At 48.6% G+C, this 20,556-nt stretch overlaps 1 protein-coding gene across 1 annotated transcript in view; it reads right to left on the reverse strand.

The window, feature by feature from the left end:
* LOC140417987 (uncharacterized) overlaps positions 1–20,340 on the reverse strand; it is a gene marked incomplete at its 5' end in the record, with an annotated part of 79,678 nt that extends 59,338 nt beyond the window's left edge. Inside the window, 2 exon segments of the mRNA XM_072501418.1 lie at positions 11,810–12,754; positions 19,357–20,340. Coding sequence (XP_072357519.1) covers positions 11,810–12,754; positions 19,357–20,340 — 1,929 coding nt within the window.
* Between the last annotated feature and the right edge of the window lie 216 nt (positions 20,341–20,556).

Below are 20,556 nucleotides of genomic sequence, written 5' to 3' on the forward strand. Positions count from 1 at the left end.
GCGAGACCACTCGGACCCTGTTCTGCCAGGCTCCGATGGCCGCAGCCTCTCCCCCCACCTCACTCCCGTTCACTGGCCAGCGTGGAGGCCCCCGCCCGGGTCCCTTTCCCCCTTGCCCGGCCCTAGGAAAGCCGAAAGATCCCCTTTTAGCACACAAACCCCGCATATCCACCTACACCCCAAAGAGCCCTCCTTTCGAATGAAAGTCCCGTCCCTTCCCTTGTCCAAATCTATGCAACATTGGCTCCTTTAGCCTCTACCCCCGCGCGCAGTGATACAAAAAAACAAAAAAAAAGAAAATACAGTCATGAGATTACATCGGCACATGACCATTCCTCAATTTGTCAGTTCTGCCACAGTCCTTCTGCCCTCGCAAACTCCTCCGCTGCTTCCACCGTTCCAAAATAAAAGTGCCCTCTTCACCCGGTTGAAGGCAGCCCACCTCCTCGGCAGCTCCACCGTAAAGTCCTGGTATACACGTATACCAGCTCCAGCCCACTGCACCACCCGCTTCTGCTTGGCCCAGCTCAGGACCTTCTCCTTCACACTGTACCTACGGAAGCACAGAGTCACTGCCCTTGGCGGCTCACTCGCCTTTGGTACAGGCCTCCACGACTGATGAGCCCGATCCAGTTCATATTGGGAGGGGTCCTCCCCCTCCCCCAGTAGTTTTGCCAGCATCGTGGCAAAATACTCAGTCGGCTTCGGTCCTTCAACTCCTTCGGGCAGCCCCACGACCCTCAAATTCTGTCGCCTGGATCTGTTTTCCAGATCTTCCATTTTTCCTCGCAGATTCTTGTTCGTGTCCATCACCTTCCGCATCTCCTTCCCCATCGACGCAAGTTGATCACCGTGCTGCAATACCGTCTCCTCCACTTCCTTCAGCACCTCCCCTTGCTCTCGCACCTCCGCCACTGCGCTCGCCACCGCCGTCTTCACCGGGGAAACCGCCTCCTCCACCAGCACACTCAAAACCTCCTGCATCTCCTTCCTCACCATCTCCATACATTTCTCAATCTGCGCCAACTGCTTTTGGAATTCCGCAGCCATCACCTTAGTTAGTTCTTCAGCCGTAAGCACTGCGGCTTCCCCTGGTGCTCCAGCCTCCATCTTCTTTGTTGACCCCGCGGTGACCTTTCCCCTCTCAAAGATGGAAATTTCAGCACACATTTCTCCATCTTGTATTTTTTAATTTTTGTTTGCCCTTTAAATATCCTTGACCTCTGGACGTTTCATTACAGAACTCAGCTCGAAGACATCAAAACATGTATCCGGCCTTGCCTGTGTGCCCCATTCGTCAATTCAACTTTGCAGCAGCTCAGTCCCGGCTTTGGAAACATCTTCATCTTTCTGTGAGGCCCCGGCCCCATTGACTGTGACTGGGTTCATACTGTCTCCCTGAGATTGTTGATGTAAAGTCACATCAGACCCACACTGCCCGATTTCCAATCTAATTTATTTATAGGTCCCAGAAGCCCAACTCCAAACCTTAAATGTTGTTCTGATCCTGTCAGTAACATTATTTTGGAACTCACTAGTATCACCACATAGGCAGTCATCAACATGCATCTTAAAGATGCCCAAGAGTTTCCTGCCTTCGTACCAATAAAGCACGGCAGCTTCTGCCTTCAGGTAGGGACAACCCGACTTGGACAAAACTGATCTAACTGAGAAGTGCCATACACCCTGAAACATCGTTCAAAACATGGACAAACGTATTAGAATCATAGAATCATAGAAGTTTACAGCATGGAAACAGGCCCTTCGGCCCAACCAGTCCATGCCGCCCAGTTTTTACCATTAAGCTAGTCCCAGTTGCCTGCACTTGGCCCATAACCCTCTATACCCATCTTACCCATGTAACCATCTAAATGCTTTTTGAAAGACACAATTGTACCCGCTTCTACTACTACCTCTGGCAGCCCATTCCAGACACTCACTACCCTCTGAGTGAAGAAATTGCCCCTCTGGGCCCTTCTGAATCTCTCCCCTCTCACCTTAAACCTATGCCCTCTAGTTTTAGACTCCCCTACCTTTGGGAAAAGATGTTGACTATCTACCTTATCTATGCCCCTCATTATTTTATAGACCTCTATAAGATCACCCTTAAGCCTCCTACGCTCCAGGGAAAAAAGTCCCAGTCTATCCAGCCTCTCCTTATAACTCAAACCATCAAGTCCCGGCAACATCCTAGTAAATCTTTTCTGCACTCTTTCTAGTTTAATAATATCCTTTCTATAATAGGGTGACCAGAACTGCACACAGTATTCCAAGTGTGGCCGTACCAATGTCTTGTACAACTTCAACAAGACGTCCCAACTCCTATATTCAATGTTCTGACCAATGAAACCAAGCATGCCGAATGCCTTCTTCACCACCCTGTCCACCTGCGACTCCACCTTCAAGGAGCTATGAACCTGTACTCCTAGATCTCTTTGTTCTATAACTCTCCCCAACGCCATACCATTAACTGAGTAGGTCCTGGCCTGATTCGATCTGCCAAAATGCATCACCTCACATTTATCTAAATTAAACTCCATCTGCCATTCGTCGGCCCACTGGCCTAATTGATCAAGATCCCGTTGCAATCCTAGATAACCTTCTTCACTATCCACTGTGCCACCAATCTTGGTGTCATCTGCAAACTTACTAACCATGCCTCCTAAATTCTCATCCAAATCATTAATATAAATCACAAATAACAGTGGACCCAGCACCGATCCCCGAGGCACACCACTGGTCACAGGCCTCCAGTTTGAAAAACAACCCTCTACAACCACCCTCTGCCTTCTGTCGTCCAGCCAATTTTGAATCCAATTGGCAACCTCACCCTGGATCCCGTGAGCTTTAACCTTCTGCAACAACCTACCATGCGGTACCTTGTCAAAGGTTTTGCTAAAGTCCATGTAGACAACGTCTACTGCACTGCCCTCATCTACCTTCTTGGTCACTCCCTCAAAAAACTCAATCAAATTTGTGAGACATGATTTTCCACGCACAAAGCCATGCTGACTGCCCCGAATCAGTCCTTGCCTCTCTAAATGCTTGTAGATCCTGTCTCTCAGAATACCTTCTAGCAACTTACCTACTACAGACGTTAGGCTCACCGGTCTGTAGTTCCCAGGCTTTTCCCTGCTGCCCTTCTTAAACAAGGGCACAACATTCGCCACTCTCCAATCTTCAGGCACCTCACCTGTGGCTGCCGATGATTCAAATATCTCGGTTAGGGGACCCGCAATTTCCTCCCTAGCCTCCCACAACATCCTGGGATACATTTCATCAGGTCCCGGGGATTTATCTACCTTGATGCGCTTTAAGACTTCCAGCACCTCCTCCTCTGTAATATGCACACTTCTCAAGACATCACTATTTATTTCCCTTAGTTTCCTAACATCCATGCCTTTCTCCACCGTGAATACCGATGAGAAATATTCATTCAGGATCTCACCCAACTCTTGTGGCTCTGCACATAGATGCCCTTGTTGATCCTTAAGAGGCCCTACTCTGTCCCTAGTTACTCTTTTCCCCTTTATGTATCTGTAGAATCTCTTTGGATTCTCCCTTGCATTATTTGCCAAAGCAATTTCATGTCCCCTTTTTGCCCTCCTGATTTCCCTCTTAACTCTATTTCGACAATCTCTATACTCTTCAAGGGATCTACTTGATCCCAGTTGCTTATGTACGTCATATGCCTCCTTCTTCTTTTTGACCAGAGTCTCAATATCTCGAGTCATCCAGGGTTCCCTACTTCTACCAGCCTTGCCCTTCACTCTAAAGGGAATGTGCTTACCCTGCACCCTGGTTAACACATTTTTAAAAGCCTCCCATTTACCAGCCGTCCCTTTGTCTGCCAATAGTCTCCCCCAATCTACCTCTGCAAGTTCCTGTCTGATACCATCAAAATTGGCCTTGCCCCAATTAAGAATTTTAACTCTTGGGCCAGACCTATCATTCTCCATAGCTATCTTAAAACTAATGGAATTATGGTCACTTGTCCCAAAGTGATCCCTCACTAGCACTTCTATCACTTGCCCTTCCTTATTTCCCAAGACGAGGTCAAGTTTTGCCCCCTCTCTAGTCGGTCCATCCACATACTGAATGAGAAATTCCTCCTGAATACACTCAACAAATGTCCCTCCATCCAAGCCCCTAATGCTATGGCTGTCCCAGTCAATGTTGGGAAAGTTAAAGTCCCCTACTACTACCACCCTATTATTCTTGCAGCTATCTGTAATCTCCTTACATATTTGCTCCTCAATTTCCCGCTGACTATTTGGAGGCCTGTAGTACAGTCCTACCAAGGTGATCTCTCCCTTCTTATTTTTCAGTTCCACCCATATAGACTCAGTGGGCGAACCCTCGGATGTATCCCCTCTAAGTACTGCCGTGATGTTCTCCCTAATCAAAAACGCCACTCCCCCTCCTCTCTTACCTCCTGTTCTATCCTTTCTATAGCATCTGTACCCCGGAACATTGAGCTGCCAGTCCTGCCCCTCCCTTAGCCATGTTTCAGTCATAGCTATAATATCCCAGTCCCATGTGCCCGTCCATGCCCTGAGTTCATCCGCTTTGCCCGTCAGGCCCCTTGCATTGAAATAAATGCAGTTTAATGTAGACCTTCCTTGCTCTCTGCCCTGCTTTCTCTGGTCATGCTTTACACACTCTCCCTTCCTGCCTTTTGTTTCTGTCCCCACTGACTTCCTACATCGGTTCCCATCCCCCTGGCACATTAGTTTAAACCCTCCCCAATTGCACTAGCAAACACCCCCCCGAGAACATTGGTTCCGGTCCCACCCAGATGCAGACCGTCCGATTTGTACAGGTCCCACCTCCCCCAGAATCGGTCCCAATGTCCCAGGAATTTGAAACCCTCCCTCTTGCACCATCTCTCAAGCCACGTATTCATCCTAGCTATCCTGTCATTCCTACTCTGACTATCACGTGGCACTGGTAGCAATCCTGAGATTACTACCTTTGAGGTCCTACTTTTTAGTTTAACTCCTAACTCCCTAAATTCAGCTTGTAGGACCTCATCCCGTTTTTTACCTATATCGTTGGTGCCTATATGCACCACGACAGCTGGCTGTTCACCCTCCCCCTCCAGAATGCCCTGCAGCCGCTCCGAGACATCCTTGACCCTTGCACCAGGGAGGCAACATACCAACCTGGATTCTCGTTTGCGTCCGCAGAAACGCCTGTCTATTCCCCTTACAATTGAATCCCCTATCACTATAGCTCTGCCACTCTTTTTCCCGCCCTTCTGTGCAGCAGAGCCAGCCACGGTGCCATGAACCTGGCTGCTGCCACCTTCCCCTGGTGAGCCATCTCCCCCAACAGTTTCCAAAACGGTAAATCTGTTTTGGAGGGAGATGACCGCAGGGGATCCCTGCACTGCCTTCCTACTCTTCCTCTGTCTGTTGGTCACCCTTTCCCTATCTGCCTCAGTAATTTTAATCTGCGGTGTGACCAACTCACTGAATGTGCTTTCCACAACTTCCTCAGCATCGCGGATGCTCCAAAGTGAGTCCATCCGCAGCTCCAGAGCCGTCAAGCGGTCTAACAGGAGCTGCAGTTGGACACACTTCTTGCAGATGAAGGAGTCAGGGACACCAGAAGGGTCCCTGACTTGCCACATCTCACAAGAGGAGCATGACACGGGTCTGAGCTCTCCTGCCATGACTTAAACCTGAAGTTAAATTTGAACTACACTACACAGCTAAGAGAAAGTCAAAGAGAGAGAAATCACTTACCAGTTACAAGCCAATCACTTACCTGCTGGCTGTGATGCAATTGCTCCAGAGACTCCCTCACAGGTCTGCTTCTCTGCACCTCCTTCAGGTGAGCACCAAATTCCCTTAACTAGTTAATTAATTTACTTAATTAACTTGATTTTTTTTTTTTTTTGTCACTCCCCTCTTACCCGAACTCAGCCTTACCCAAACTCAGATACACTCTGTTTGCCTTCAGCACTCCGTTTCTATAGGCACTTCAGCCACACCCTTTGTATCCTTCCTGATTTACAGTCAGCCAATAGGCCTGCTCCCAAAACTGAACTCTCTCCCAAACAGCTGACCTGCAAGGTAAGGAAGTGGTTAATCAGTACTTACCTCACCCACAGCGCGCCCTTATAAACTGTCCCCTCTGCCTCGCAGCTCCCGCGCTTTTTGAAACTCCCGCGCTGTTTCCAAGGTCCTGGCTCCCTCTCTCTCCCGAACAGCTGACCTGCAAGGTAAGGAAGTGGTTAAGCAGTACTTACCTCACCCACAGCGCGCCCTTTTAAACTGTCCCCTCTGCCTCGCAGCTCCCGCGCTTTTTGAACTTCCAAAGTCTTCCATCTACATCTGGCACCTTAGGAGGTTGTAGAAACACTGCCCTCTGGAGGTGATCCCCCAGCGCAAATGCAGCATTTATGTTTCTTGACTGAACGTTCCGAGAAAATGTCACGAAAAGGGCCAAAGAAATTTCAAAATTACCTTTCCTGCTGTGGGTGAGTCCACTCTGACCTCTTTATCTCCCAAAGCTTCTTCAAATCCCCGCGCCACTAACTTCACCTTGGGCCTTATAAGTTCCATCTGGTTGGACCTTTTCTGTGCAGATCCATCGATGTGATGATGCTGGCTGACCCCTATCTGGGACCTCTGAACACACGCCAAACTCTGTCCAACTGCCTAACTCTTTCTGTTTCACCTCCCGTACGGCTTTATCCCCTCATTTGTCAGCAGCTACAAAACCCTCTCAGTCACGGGGACTTCAGCATCGCCCCCAAACATATCCTTGGTGTAAAACCGATAATTCCCTGCCTGAAATGTTCCAGTTATTGAAATTACATTGAATGGATGTCAAAGAAACAGACCAGAAACAGATCCCTGAGGTTCTGAGGAGTCCCCAGTGGTCAGTCAGACTGAACTAAACACGGGTGGTATAAAACAAACAATACTCACCCCGGTATCTGCTGTCCACGGGGACTTTCCTTTAATTAGAGCCGTCAGTGGATCCTGTTCCTGACACCAGACTGTTGTGGGACAAATGTCACTCGGAGTCTAGAGTTGGTTAAAGTTTAGGAATCTTTATTACAAACATGCAGGGAATGCTTCAGCGAATCGAATCATCTCAAGGAGTAGTTACAATAACACACGTTTATACACAGTACAGTTGCAGCTGTTTTGTCTGCAGGTTAGTGGGAAAGTACAGGACGTAAAAGAAACAACTCGAAAACGGCTACAGTGACTTCATCTCTCACAAAACACATCTCGGAAAACAATAGCCAGATCAGTAATCCAGAGACCCAGGGTAATGCGATAGGGATCCAGGTTCGGCAGATGGTGAAATTTAAATTAATACAAAATCTGGAATTAAAAGTCATCGATGACCATGAGAGCATTGTCGATAGTTGTAAAAACCCATCTGGTTTATTTTAGATCCACCTGTGGTGGGGGAATAACAGTATTTACTATCCAGGATAAAATAAATGTACTTCAGCCTTTGTGGATCATTCCAGTGGAAATGTGTTCTCCCCCAGGCTCAAAGATCATAATCCACTGGAAGCAAAGCCATTAGACCAGCCAATCTAGCAGCAAGAAACCCTCTGACCCTCCCACTTCACCAAGTGTCAGAATGAACAAAGTTTGATTTGATTAAATTTATTCACGTGCACCGAGGTAAAGTGAAACGTATTGTTCTGTGTACAATACAGGCAGATCATTTTATACATGAGAAAACATAGGCCATATGATAAATACATAATATAAATACGTAGACATCGGGTGAAGCATACGGAGTGTCGTGCTACTCAGTAGAGAAGGTGTGTGGAGAGATCAGTTCAGTCCATAAGAGGGTCATTCCAGAATCTGGTAACAGCGGGGAAGAAGCTGTTTTGAATCTGTTATTGCAAGTTCTCAGACTTTTGTATCTCCTGCCCAATGGAAGAGATTGGAAAAGAGAATAACCTCGGTGGGAGGGTCTTTGATTTTGCTGCCCGCTTTCCCAAAGCAGCGGGAGGGGTAGACAGAGTCAATGAACGGGAGGCGGGTTCATGTGAGGGACTGGATTGTGTTCACAACTCTCTGTAGTTTCTTACAGTTTTGGGCTGGGCAGTTGCCATACCAAGTGTCATGGGAGTGTCCCTTTAAGAAATGTTTTTGTCTTATCACATGGCTTCTGTGATGTCATTGTGTGGGTGGAGCTGGGCTGTGGCTCTGGGAGTTGGTTTTACTTTCGCTTTGGTTTAGGGCTGTTTTGTGTCTCTGAGCTTTCTGCTTTCGTTCTCACATTTTTGGCTGCTGTACTCAGAAAGAGGAGTATTTTGGCCTCTCTCTCTATCTTTATTTTAAAAGCTGTTTCCAGGCGGCTTGATAACTTGAAAAGAAATAATTGCTTTCTGGAAGGAATTCAAACCTGCTGTTTTGGAAAGGAAACAAGAGCATCCATACCAGGTCTTGAGTGCTGTGTGCTGGACCACACCTTTGAAAAGGAGGTACTGGTTTATGGATCTTGTTATTAAATTGGAACAGTTAAAGGGGGGAATTTATTAAGGGTTATACATAGATTACTGTAGCTGTGTGGGGTATTTGTGTTTGTAATTGAGAAAAATGCTTACTGTGTGTGTTTATAAAAATATTAACTAAATTCGGAGAATAATTCTTGTTTTGATTAAAAGTGGTTAAGGCCTCTGTTGAATAACACCTGAAAGGCAGCCCTTGTACTCATCGGAACCAAAATCAATAAACAATTGTAGGTCAGGTGAACTCCATGATATACTTTGGAGTTTTCTGAACACTGGCCCATAACACCTTGGGTGGGGTGCTCTTTCCAAGAGCCGGTGCAGACTCGATGGGCCAAATGGCTTCTTTCTGCACTGTAAATTCTATGAAACTATGAAACACAAGCTATGATGCAGCCAGATAAGATGTTTTTTATGGTGCTCCTGTAAAAGTTGGTGCACCTGTAATAATTGGTAAAAGTCAATGATAATCTTCATAATTGTCACAAGTAGGCTTACGTTAACGCTGCAATGAAGTTACTGTGAAAATCTCTTAGTCGTCACACTCTGGCGCCTGTTCGGGTTCACTGAGGGAGAATTCAGAATGTCCAATTCACCTGACAAGCATGTTTTTCGGGACTTGTGGGAGGAAACCGGAGCACCCGGAGGAAACCCACGCAGACACGGGGAGAACATGCATACTCTGCACAGACAATGACCCAAGTGGGAATCAAACCTGGGACGCTGGCGCTGTGAAGCAACAATGCTAACCATGTGTTACCGTGCCGCCCATGTGGCAATCGGTGTGGACATGTTGAATTTCCTTAGTTTCCTAAGTATATGTTTCTTGGTCGTAGCGTCGATGTGGGTGGACCAGGACAGAATGCTGGTGATGTGCACACCTCAGAATTTGAAGCTGCTAACCACCTCCACCTCAGCCCCATTAATGCAGACAGGGGTGTGTACGATACTTTGCTTCCTGAAGTCAATGACCAGCTCCTTAGTTTTGCTGACATTGAGGGAGAGATTGTTATTACACCATGCCACTAGGTTCTCTATCTCTCTCCTGGACTCTGACTCATCGTTGTTTGATATCCGACCCATTACGTCGTGTCATCAGCAAACTTGTAGATGGAGCGGGAACAGATTTTGCCACACAGTCGTGTGTGTGTATAACGAGCGTAGTAGGGGGCTAAGTACGCAGCCTTGTGGGCCCCGGTATTGAGGACTATCATGGACATGTTCGTGATCTGAACCACTACAGTCGTGTCATCAGCAAACATGTGGATGGATTTGGAGCTAAATTTTGCCATGCAGTCGTATTTGTGTATAGGCAGTGCAGCCTTGCGGGGCTCCTGAATTGAGAACTATCATGGAGGAGGTGTTGTTGTTTATCTTTGCTGATTGTGGTCTGTGGGTCAGAAAGTCGAGGATCCAGTGCAGAGGGAGGAGCCTAGTCCGAAGTTTTGGAGTTTTGATATGAGCTTGGCTGGGATTATGGCGTTGAAGGCGGAGCTGTAGTCAATGAATAGGAGTCTGACGTAGGAGTCCTTGGTGTCGAGATGCTTCGGGGGCGAGTATAGGGCCAGGGAGATGGCATCTGCCGGTTGTGGCGGTATGCGAATTGCAGTGGATCAAGGAATGCTGCGAGTATGGAGTTGATGTGTCCAACATCTCGAAGCAATTCATAATGATTGATGTCAAGGCCACCGGATGGTAGCCATTAAGGCACGTTGCCTGGTTCTTCTTTGGCACCGGTATGATGGTGGTCTTCTTGAAGCCGATGGGAACCTTGGAACGGAGGAGGGAGAGATTGAGGATGTCCGCAAACACACCTGCCAGTGGGTCAGTGCAGGATCTGGGTGCATGACCTGGCACAACCAATGAGAGTCCCTGTCGTTAGTCTGCGACTCAAGATTAGTTTGGTATTGTCACTTGGAGTTCCTGATGGCTTTGCGGAGGTCATATATAGATTTCTTGAATATGTCAGGGTTGCCTGCCTTGAACACCTTCAGTCGGGAGTGAACCTCCCAATGAAACCATGGATTCTGGTTGGGTAACGTACAGACTACCTTCTTTTGCACGCAATCTTCTACACATTTACTGATGAAGTCTGTGACGGTGCTGGCATACTCGTCTAGGTTGGCTGCTGAGTTAACATAGAACATACAGTGCAGAAGGAGGCCATTCGACCCATCGGGTCTACACCAACCCACTTAAGCCCTCACTTCCACCCTATCCCTGTAACCCGATAACCCCTCCTAACCTTTTTTTGGTCACCAAGGGCAATTTATCATGGCCAATCCACCTAACCTGCAAGTCTTTGGGAGGAAACCGGAGCACCCGGAGGAAACCCACGCAGAAACAGGGAGAACGTGCAGACTCCGCACAGACAGTGACCCAGCAAGGAATCGAACCTGGGACCCTGGTGCTGTGAAGCCACAGTGCTATCCACTTGTGCTACCATGCTGCCCTTGTTCTTGAATATGGACCAGTCCACTGACACTAAGCAGTCGCGTAGGAGCTCTTCCGTTGCATCAACCTTCTTAAACGGATTCTCCTGCTTAAGTTTCTGCTTGTATGCTGGGAGAAGGAGCACCATATCGTGGTCCAATTTTACGAAATGCGGTCAGGGGATGGATCATCAGGCGCCCTTGATGTTTGTGTGGCAGTGGTCAAGGATGTTGGGGCCCCTGTCGGGACAGGAGATGTGTTGGTGGAATTTTGGCAGTACACTTGAGGTTGGCCTGGTTAAAGTCCCCGGCCACGATGAACAAGGCCGCCAGGTATTCTGCTTCATTGTTATTTATAGCGGTTACAATTCATCAAGGGCCTTCTTCACTTCCGCCTGGGGTGGGATGTAGACCGCCGTGATGATGGCAGAAGTGAACTCCGTGGAAGGCAGTATGGACTGTACTTCACAGTCGGGTATTCCAGGTCCGGGGAGCAGTAGTTCACCAGGGTCGCCACATCCGAGCATCAGGAGGAGTTGACGAGGAGGCAAACTCCTTCACCCACTCCAGGTTCAGTCCTGGATGTGATTAACAGCAGGAATAATAGCAGAATCTAACCAGTCATCACTTGTGAACCCTTTGGTGTCTCCGCATGTTGGACGACTGACTGAATCCCTCCCCACAGTGAGAGGTGAATGGCTTCTTTCCAGTGTGAACTCGCTGGTGTCTCCGCAATGTGGATGATGTTTGAAATCTCTTTGTGCAGTGAGAGCAGCTGAGCGGTCTCTCCTCAGTGTGAATGCGCTGGTGTTCCCTCAGTACCCGAGAGCTTTTAAATCCACTCCCACAGTCGGAGCATTTAAAGGGTCTCTCATTGCTGTGAGTGACATTGTGGTTCAGCAAGTGATGACCGAGTGAAGCTTTTTCCAGTCGGAGAAGTGAACGGTCTCTCCTCAGAGTGAACGCGCTGGTGGGACATCAGTAGCTGTGAGCTTTTGAAACCCCTCCTGCATTCAGAGCATTTAAAGGGCCTGCTCTTGGTGTGAGTGACATTGTGTTTCAGCAGGCTGGATAATTGAGTGAATCCCATATCACACACATTGCAGATGAACGGCTTCTCCCCGGTGTGAACTCGCTGGTGATTCTGCAGGTGGGGTAAGCGAGTGAATCCCTTATCACACACAGTGCAGGTGAATGGCCTCTCCCCAGTGTGAGCGCTCTGGTGTCTCTGCAGGTGGGATAACCGAGTGAATCCCTTATCACACACAGTGCAGATGAACGGCCTCTCCCCGGTGTGAACTCTCTGGTGTCTCTGCAGGTTGGGTAACTGAGTGAATTCCTTCCCACACACAGTGCAGGTGAACGGACTTTCCCCAGTGTGAACTCGATGGTGTCTCTGCAGGTGGAATAACCGAGTGAATTCCTTCCCACAGTCAGAGCAGGTGAAAGGCCTCTCTCCAGTGTGATCTCGTTCGTGTCTCCGCAGGCTACCAATGTCAGTGAATCCCTTTTCACACTGAGAGCAGGTGAAAGGCCTCTCTCCAGTGTGAACTCTTTCGTGTCTCCGCAGGTTGCCAATGTCAGTGAATCCCTTTTCACACTGAGAGCAGGTGAAAGGCCTTTCTCCAGTGTGACTGCGTTGATGCCTTTCCAGCTGGCACGGGGCTGTGAATCCCGTCTCACACACAGAGCAGGTGAACGGCCTCGCTCCAGTGTGACTGCGTTGATGCCTTTCCAGTCCATACGGACCTTTGAACCCCTTTCCACAATCCTCACATTTCCATGGTTTCTCCATGGTCCGGATGATCTTGCGTCTCACCACGTTGGACGATCAGTTGAAGCCTGGTCCACACACAGAACACCTATATAGTCTCTCCCTGCTGTGAATGGCGTAGTATTTTTTCAGGCTGTGTCACTGGTTAAAGCTCTTTCCACAGTCAGTGCTCTGTAACAGTCTCACACGGGTGTGTGTGTCTGTCTCAGTGCTTTTCCAGACGCACTGATGTTTAAAATCTCTTGAAGCAGACAGAATAGACAAACATTTCTCCTTCTAGACTCAAAGGCCGATGATCTTCAGTTCCCAAGAATTGAGTGACTCAGTCAGTTCTTGACGTGATATTTAGTTTGAGGTATCGGCCTCAAACTCCTCTCGTTCGAACTTCCTGCAAACAGATTTTACAATGGTAATCATTGTCAGTACAGGATAGAAACTTAGAACAGACAATTCTAGTTTATATCAAACATTCTTTCCTCTCTCTTTCGCTGAAATGCTCTAAATCTCAATCCCACACACTCTCCCTCCATTCTCACTCTGCTGTATCTGATATTCACCCTCCCAATTCTCCTGAAGGTGCTGATTCAGGCTGATTGACAGATCCAAGCTCTCTGCTTCCTGTCCTGGACACAGAGACCTGAAAATCTTCATGCAGGCTGCCAGACAGATATATGTCTATATCACTGGATGAAAAATGTGTGTAATATACAGACTGTATTCACTTACTTTCCCTCCCAATTTTCCTGAAGGTGCTGATCAACAAATCTGAACTCACTAAAACCTGTACAAGAGTAGAGAATCTCCATATAAGTACATTTACTGATTAGAGATAGGGAAATTCTGAGGAAGAATTTTATTTAGTCATGGAGTGGTCATGACAGGGAACTCACTGCCCACAAGGGTTGTGGAAGTCCAGATGATCAATAATTTAAAATAAAATAGGATAGTCACTTGAAGAAAATAAACTTGCAGGGGAACAGGGATGTCGATTGGGAATGGGACTAACTGGATTGCTGTACAGAGAGTCAGCATTGACTCGAGTTCATAAATGGATTCCGTCAGTGCTGCAATGATTGTATGACTGGAAATATATAACGTAGGTACAGTACTATATTACAAAACTAGAAATAATAATACATGTATTTTGTTACAGAACCATCAATAATATATCTAATACATTCCACGTAACACTAGATATATCTCTGTCCGATATTTAAAATTCATTTACGGGATGTGAGAGTCGCTGGTTCAGCCAGCATTTATTGCCCATCCATTCAGAAGGTGGTGATGAGTTGCCTTCTTGAATCGCTGCAGTCCTTGAGTTGTAGGTACATCCCCTGTGCTGACAGGGAAGGAGTTCCAGGATGTTGCCCCAGCAACAATGAAGGAAGGGCGATATATTTCCAAGTCCATCTGGTGAGTGAACCTCCAGGTAGTGGGGTTCCCAGGTATCTGCTGCTCTTGTCCTTCTAGATAGTAGTAGTCGTGGGTTTGGAAGGTGCTGACGGAGGAACCTTGGTGAGTTACTGCAGTGCACATTGTAGATGGTATACACGGCTGCTACTGGTTATCGGTGGTGGAGTGTTTGAATATTCATGAAATGGGGAGCAGTCAAGCAGGCTGCTTTGTTCTGGATGGTGTAGAGCAGCATCTTGAGTGTTGTTGGAGCTGCACTCAACCAGGCAAGTAGCGATTATTCTATTATATGCCTGACTTGTGCCTTGTGGACAGGCTTTGGGGGTCAGGAGGTGCGTTACTCGCTGTAGTCTTTGGCCTGCCCTGGTGGCCACCATATTAATATGGCTAGTCCAGTTCAGTTTCTGATCAATGATAACCCTCAGGATGTTGGTTGTGGAGGATTCAGCAATGCTAATGCCACTGAATGTCAAGGGGCGGTGGTTAGATCCTCCTTTGTCGGAGATGGTCATTGCCTGGCACTTGTGTAGCACAAATGTAACTTGCCACTTATCAGTCAACATCTGGATACTGTGCAGGGCATGCTGCACTTGGACATGGACTGCTTCATTATCTGAGGAGTCACGAATGGTGCTGAACATTGTGCAGTCATCCACAAACATCCCCACTTCTCACCTTATGATGAAAGGGAGGTCATTGATGAGGTAGCTAAAGATGGTTGGGCCTAGGAGTGTGCCCTGAGGAACTCCTGGAGCTGAGATGATTGACCTCCAACCACCACAACCATCTTCCTTTGTGCCAGGTATGACTCCAACCAGCGGAGAGTTTTCTCCGATTCCCATTGACTCCAGTTTAGCTGGGGCTCCTTGATGCCACAGTCGGTCAAATGCTGCCTTGATACCAAGGGCAGTCACTCTCACCTCACCTCTGGCATTCAGCTCTTTTGTTCATGTTTGAACCAAGGCTGTAATGAGGTCAGGAGCTGAGTGACCCTGGTTGGACCCAAACTGAGCGTCTGTGAGCAGGTTTTGCTGAGTAAGTACCACTTGATAGCGCTATTAATAACTCCTTCCATCACTTTGCTGATGGTGGAGAGTATTCCGACAGGGAAGTAATTGGTTGGGTTTGATTTGTCCTGTTTACTGTTCCCTTTATTGTCAGCCATCTCCTGGGGAAACCAGCCCTTTAATTGTGAACATTAGGAAAGAGACCATCATTTTAGCCAGACAAATAAATGTGTCGAGCTGAGGGAGCAAAGGATGTCAATGTCTTTCAGAGAGAGAGAGAGAGAGACCTGGGCCAAGCTTTCCAGAGTCTGCACCCTCCCTGGATTCACTTCCTTTCCCTTCAGTTGCTGCAAGTGACCAATTGAAGGTCAGAATGAGACAATAAATGGAATGAGGGAGAAAAGAAAGTGTTTTACTCAGATGTTGAAGACAGGAGGAAGGTTCAGTCTGTCTGAAGCTCAAGCTCATTCAGGGTTGGAGGAACTTGCTCGGGAGAAACCTCCATGTCCAGCTTCCGCATTGAGATAATGGGGGAGCTCTGATTGGTAGAGGAGCAGAATCTTTCCGGCCCTCCAATCTTCCTACTGGGCAACACGTTCGCAGTCAGGTCAGCGGAAGTGAGCGCCCCCTTCCCTCAGTCATGCGCAGTCCTGGGTCAGGGGAGGGGTAGAGAACTGACGGCCGGAACTGTCAGCCGGTTGCCTGGAAACCTTGTCTCGAGGATATGTGGGGGAGGGGAACAATGGGTAGGGGCGGGACTCCCGCGTCTGCGCGCTGGGCAGTGACGTCACCGCGGAGCGGATTTATTCCTATTGGCTGATTTAGAGGACGAGTTTCTTTGTGATGTCACAATGTGGAGGTTGTACAATAAGTTTCAGACTAAAACTTCCTCCTCTGGGCAACATCTGGGAGCAAATCAATGTCTCCCCCTTTCATAAGGTCATAAAATATAGGAGCAGAATGAGGCCACAGATCCATTCTTCAGACATTGTGGTTCAAGGTGTCAACTCAGATTCTGCTCAGCATTTCATCGGTGGTTTGGGAGGCTATGAAAGCGGTCATGGGGGGGTGGGGGTATCCTGTTTAAGGCCAAGGTCGTTAGGAAGATTGTGATCCAGGCGAGCGGGCAGGAGAGGAGACTGGGGGAACTGCCATTTAAAATGGTGGGAGTTTCCGTTACTAAATTCAGGTGTCACGGGGATGGGAGCAGTGACATCAATTAAATTTGACCCCGTTAGTCGAACAAAGAAAGAGGACGTTCGGAGGTGGGACAGGCTCCCGTTGTCACTGGCGGGGAGGGTACAGACCGTAAAAATGACAGTCCTCCCGAGATTTCTGTTTGTTTTCCAGTGTCTCCCTATTTTTATACCAAAGGCCTTTTTTAAGCGGGTGAACAGGGTGATTTCTGGTTGTGTGTGGGCGGGTAAAACCCCGCAAGTAAAGAAGGTGCTGTTAGAGCGGAGCCGGGCGGGGGCGGGGGTGGGGGTGCTGCCAAACCTTTGTAACTACTACTGGGCGGCAAATATTGCCATGATCAGGAGGTGGGTCGCGGGTGAAGGGTCAGTGTGGGAGTGGGTAGAGGTGGAATCATGTAAGGGCACAAGTTTGGGGCATTGGTAACGGCTCCTCTGCCGTTCTCCCCAGCCCCGTACTTCACAAACCCAGTGGCAGTGGCGGCTCTGAGAGTTTGGGGGCAGTGGCGGAAGCATACGGGAGTGGGGGGAGCATCGGTGTGGGCTCCAATTTGTGGCAACCATTGGTTTGTCCCGGGGATGCTGGATGGAGGGTTTCGGAGGTGGCAGAGAGCAGGGATTGAGAGGCTAGGGAATCTATTTATTGAAGGAAGCTTTCCATGTTTAGAGGATTTGGAGGAGTTTGAATTGCCGGGAGGGAATGGGTTTTGATATCTGCAGATAAGGGATTTTGCGCGAAGGCAGGTTTCGACCTTTCCGCTTCTACCGCCACAGGGGATACAGGACAAGGTGGTTTCTGGAACGGGGGTGGGGGAGGGGGAGGTTTCAGAAATTTACAGAGAACGTATGGAGTGGGGGAAACCCAGTTAGGTGAGCTAAAGCATAAATGGGAAGATGAGTTGGGAGGGGAGGTAGAGGCGGGTCTGTGGGAGGATGCTCTGAACAGAGTCAACACGTCCTCATCATGTGCCAGGCTCAGCCTGACACAATTCAAGGTGGTTCATCGGACACACATGATGGTGTCCCGGATGAGCAAATTTTTTGGGATAGAGGACAGGTGTGTGAAGTGCGCGGGAGGGCCCGCATACCATGTCCACATGCTTTGGGCATGCCCGAAGCTTAGGGGACACTGGCAGGGATTTGCGGATGTCATGTCCATTATGCTAAAAACAAGGGTGGCGCCAAGTCCAGAGGTGGCGATTTTTGGAGTTTCGGAAGATCCGGGAGTTCAGGGGGAGAGAGAGGCTGACGGTTTGGCCTTTGTCTCCTTGGTAGCCCGGAGACGGATATTGTTAGCATCGAGGGACTCAAAGCCCCCGAAATCAGGTTTGGGTTCGCGACATGGCCGGGTTTCTTAGACTTGAGAAAATTAAGTTCACCCTGAGAGGATCAACGTTAGGGTTCGTTCGGAGGTGGCAGCCGTTTATCGATTCCTTCAGAGAAAACTAAACTGTCAGCAGAGGCAATAAAGTGTGTGTGTGTGGGGGGGGGGGGGGGGGGGGGGGGGGGGGGGAGTTTGGCTATGTTGTGTCTAGAGTAGGCGGGAGCAGTGGGAGATGGAGGGATGTTTACGCACTGAACTATGTTTACATTTGTATCGCTTATTGTTATAAAAGCATAAATGCCTCAATAAAATGTTTTTAAAACGTTGCCCCTCGCACCTTAAACCTATGTCACGTGGTAATTGACTTTTCCAACCTGGGAAAAGCTTCTGACTATCCACTCTGTCCGTGCCACTCATAATTTTGTAAACTTTTATCAGGTCGTCCCTCAACCTCCGTCGCTCGAGTTTCGAATCCGAATTTATCCAACCTCTCCTGACAGCTAATGCCCTCCAGGCCAGGCAACATCCTGGTAAACCTCCTCTGTACTCTCTCCAAAGCCTCCATATCCTTTTGGTAATGTGGTGACCAGAATTGGAGGCAATATTTCACGTGTGGCCTAACTAAGGTTCTGTACAGCTGCAGCATGACTTGTCAATTTTTATACTCAATGCCCTGACCAATGAAGACAACCATAGAATCATAGAATTTACAGTGCAGAAGGAGGCCATTTGGCCCATCGATTCTGCACCGGCTCTTGGAAAGAGCACCCTACTTAAGGTGACACCTCCACCCTATCCCCATAACCCAGTAACCCCACCCAACACGAAGTGCAATTTTGGTCACTAAGGGCAATTTAGCATGGCCAATCCACCGAACCTGCACATGTTTGGACTGCGGGAGGAAACCGGGGCACTCGGGGGAAACCCACGCACACACGGGGAGAATGTGCAGATTCCGCACAGACAGTGACCCACGCTGGGAATCGAACCTGGGACCCTGGAGCTGTGAAACAATTGTGCTAACCACTATGCTACCGTGCTGAACAAGCAGGCCGTATGCCTTCTTGGCTAACTTATCCACTTGCGTTGCCACTTTCCATGGTACGTTTATTGTAATTTCCCAATCAACCAGACAACTTGCCCCTCATACCATGACAGTTTCCTTCTGCGGGAAACACCCAGGTAAATTAGGCAAAAGAACCCTGTAACCACCATAGCCCATCTTCATGGCAACATGGCTGCTTTGGGAACTAAATATCTTCCAACGTGCAAACACCTTTTCATTCTGTGCTCCTCGTCAAACTTGGAACCAGGAAATCGCAACTAGCCTCAAAAATGGTCAGCCCACCGGAGGCAGAGGTGTTAGACCGACCAGTCCAGCAGAAAGAAACCCTCCAATCATCACCATTCACCAGATGGCAGAATGAACAAAATGCAGTCCTGGATGTCAGTGAGAGCAGAAACAATAACAACGGAGCCAACATCTGTAATTTATTGTGAACTTGTTGGGAGTCACAACAGATGCGATGAATCACAAAATCCCTCCCCACATTGAGGGCAGATGAATGGTCTCCCCCCAGAATTAACTCGCTAGTGTCTCCGGATCATTGAATGTTTCCCCTGCTAAGAGCAGGTGAATGGCCTCTTCCAGGTGTGAACTTGCTACTGTTCCTGCAGGGTGTATGGATATCTGAATCTCTTCTCTCACTAAGAGCAGGTTAACGCCTTCTCCCCTGTGTGAACCCGCTGGTGTCTCTGCAGGTGGGATAACTGAGTGAATCCCTTCTCACACTGAGAGCAGGTGAACGGCCTCTCCCCAGTGTGAACTCGCTGATGTATCTGCAGGTTGGATAACCGAGCGAATCTCTTCTCACACCGAGAGCAGGTGAACGGCCTCTCCCCAGTGTGAACTCGCTGATGTATCTGCAGGTTCTTTAACCGAGCGAATCCCTTCTCACACTGAAAGCAGGTGAACGTCCTCTCCCCAGTGTGAACTCGCTGGTGTTTCTGCAGGTCAGATGATTGAGTGAATCTCTTCTCACACTGAGAGCAGGTGAACGGCCTCTCCTCAGTGTGAACTCCCTGATGTATCCGCAGGCTGTCTAACCGAGTGAATCCCTTCCCACACTGAGAGCAGATGAATGGCCTCTCCCCAGTGTGAACTCGCTGGTGAGACAGCAGGCTCGAGGAAGTAGTGAATCCCTTCTCGCACTGAGGGCAGGTGAACGGCCTCTCTCCACTGTGAACTCGCTGGTGTTTCAGCAGGCTCGATGAAGCAGTGAATCCCTTCTCACACTGAGAGCAGGTGAACGGCCTCTCCCCAGTGTGAACTCGCTGATGTATCCGCAGGTTGTCTAACCGAGTGAATCCCTTCCCACATGGAGAGCAGATGATTGGCCTCTCCCCAGTGTGAACTTGCTGATGCATCTGCAGGTTGCCTAACCGAGTGAATCCCTTCCCACACTGAGAACAGGTGAACGGCCTCTCCCCAGTGTGAACTCGCTGGTGTGTCCGCAGGGCGGATAACTGAATGAATCCCTTCCCACAAACAGAGCAGATGAACAGCCTCTCCCCAGTGTGACTGCGCCGATGAGTTTCCAGTAGAGATGAAGCCCTGAATCTCTTCCCACAGTCCCCGCATTTCCACCGTTTCTCCAGGGTGCGTGTTTCCTCGTGTCTCTCCAGGTTTGTCGATCAGTTGAAACCTCGTCCACACACACAACACGTGTACGGTCTCTCCCCACTGTGAATGGTATGATGTTTTTTCAGGCTGTGTTACTGGTTAAAGCTCTTTCCGCAGTCAGTGCTCTGGAACACTCTCACTCGGGTGTGTGTGTCTCGGTGCTTTTCCAGTCACACTGATGTTTAAAATCTTTTGAAGCCGACAGAAAAGACAAACATTTCTCCTTC

The sequence above is a fragment of the Scyliorhinus torazame genome, chromosome 5 (genome assembly GCF_047496885.1).
Source record: "Scyliorhinus torazame isolate Kashiwa2021f chromosome 5, sScyTor2.1, whole genome shotgun sequence".
Classification (NCBI taxonomy): Eukaryota; Metazoa; Chordata; class Chondrichthyes; order Carcharhiniformes; family Scyliorhinidae; genus Scyliorhinus; species Scyliorhinus torazame.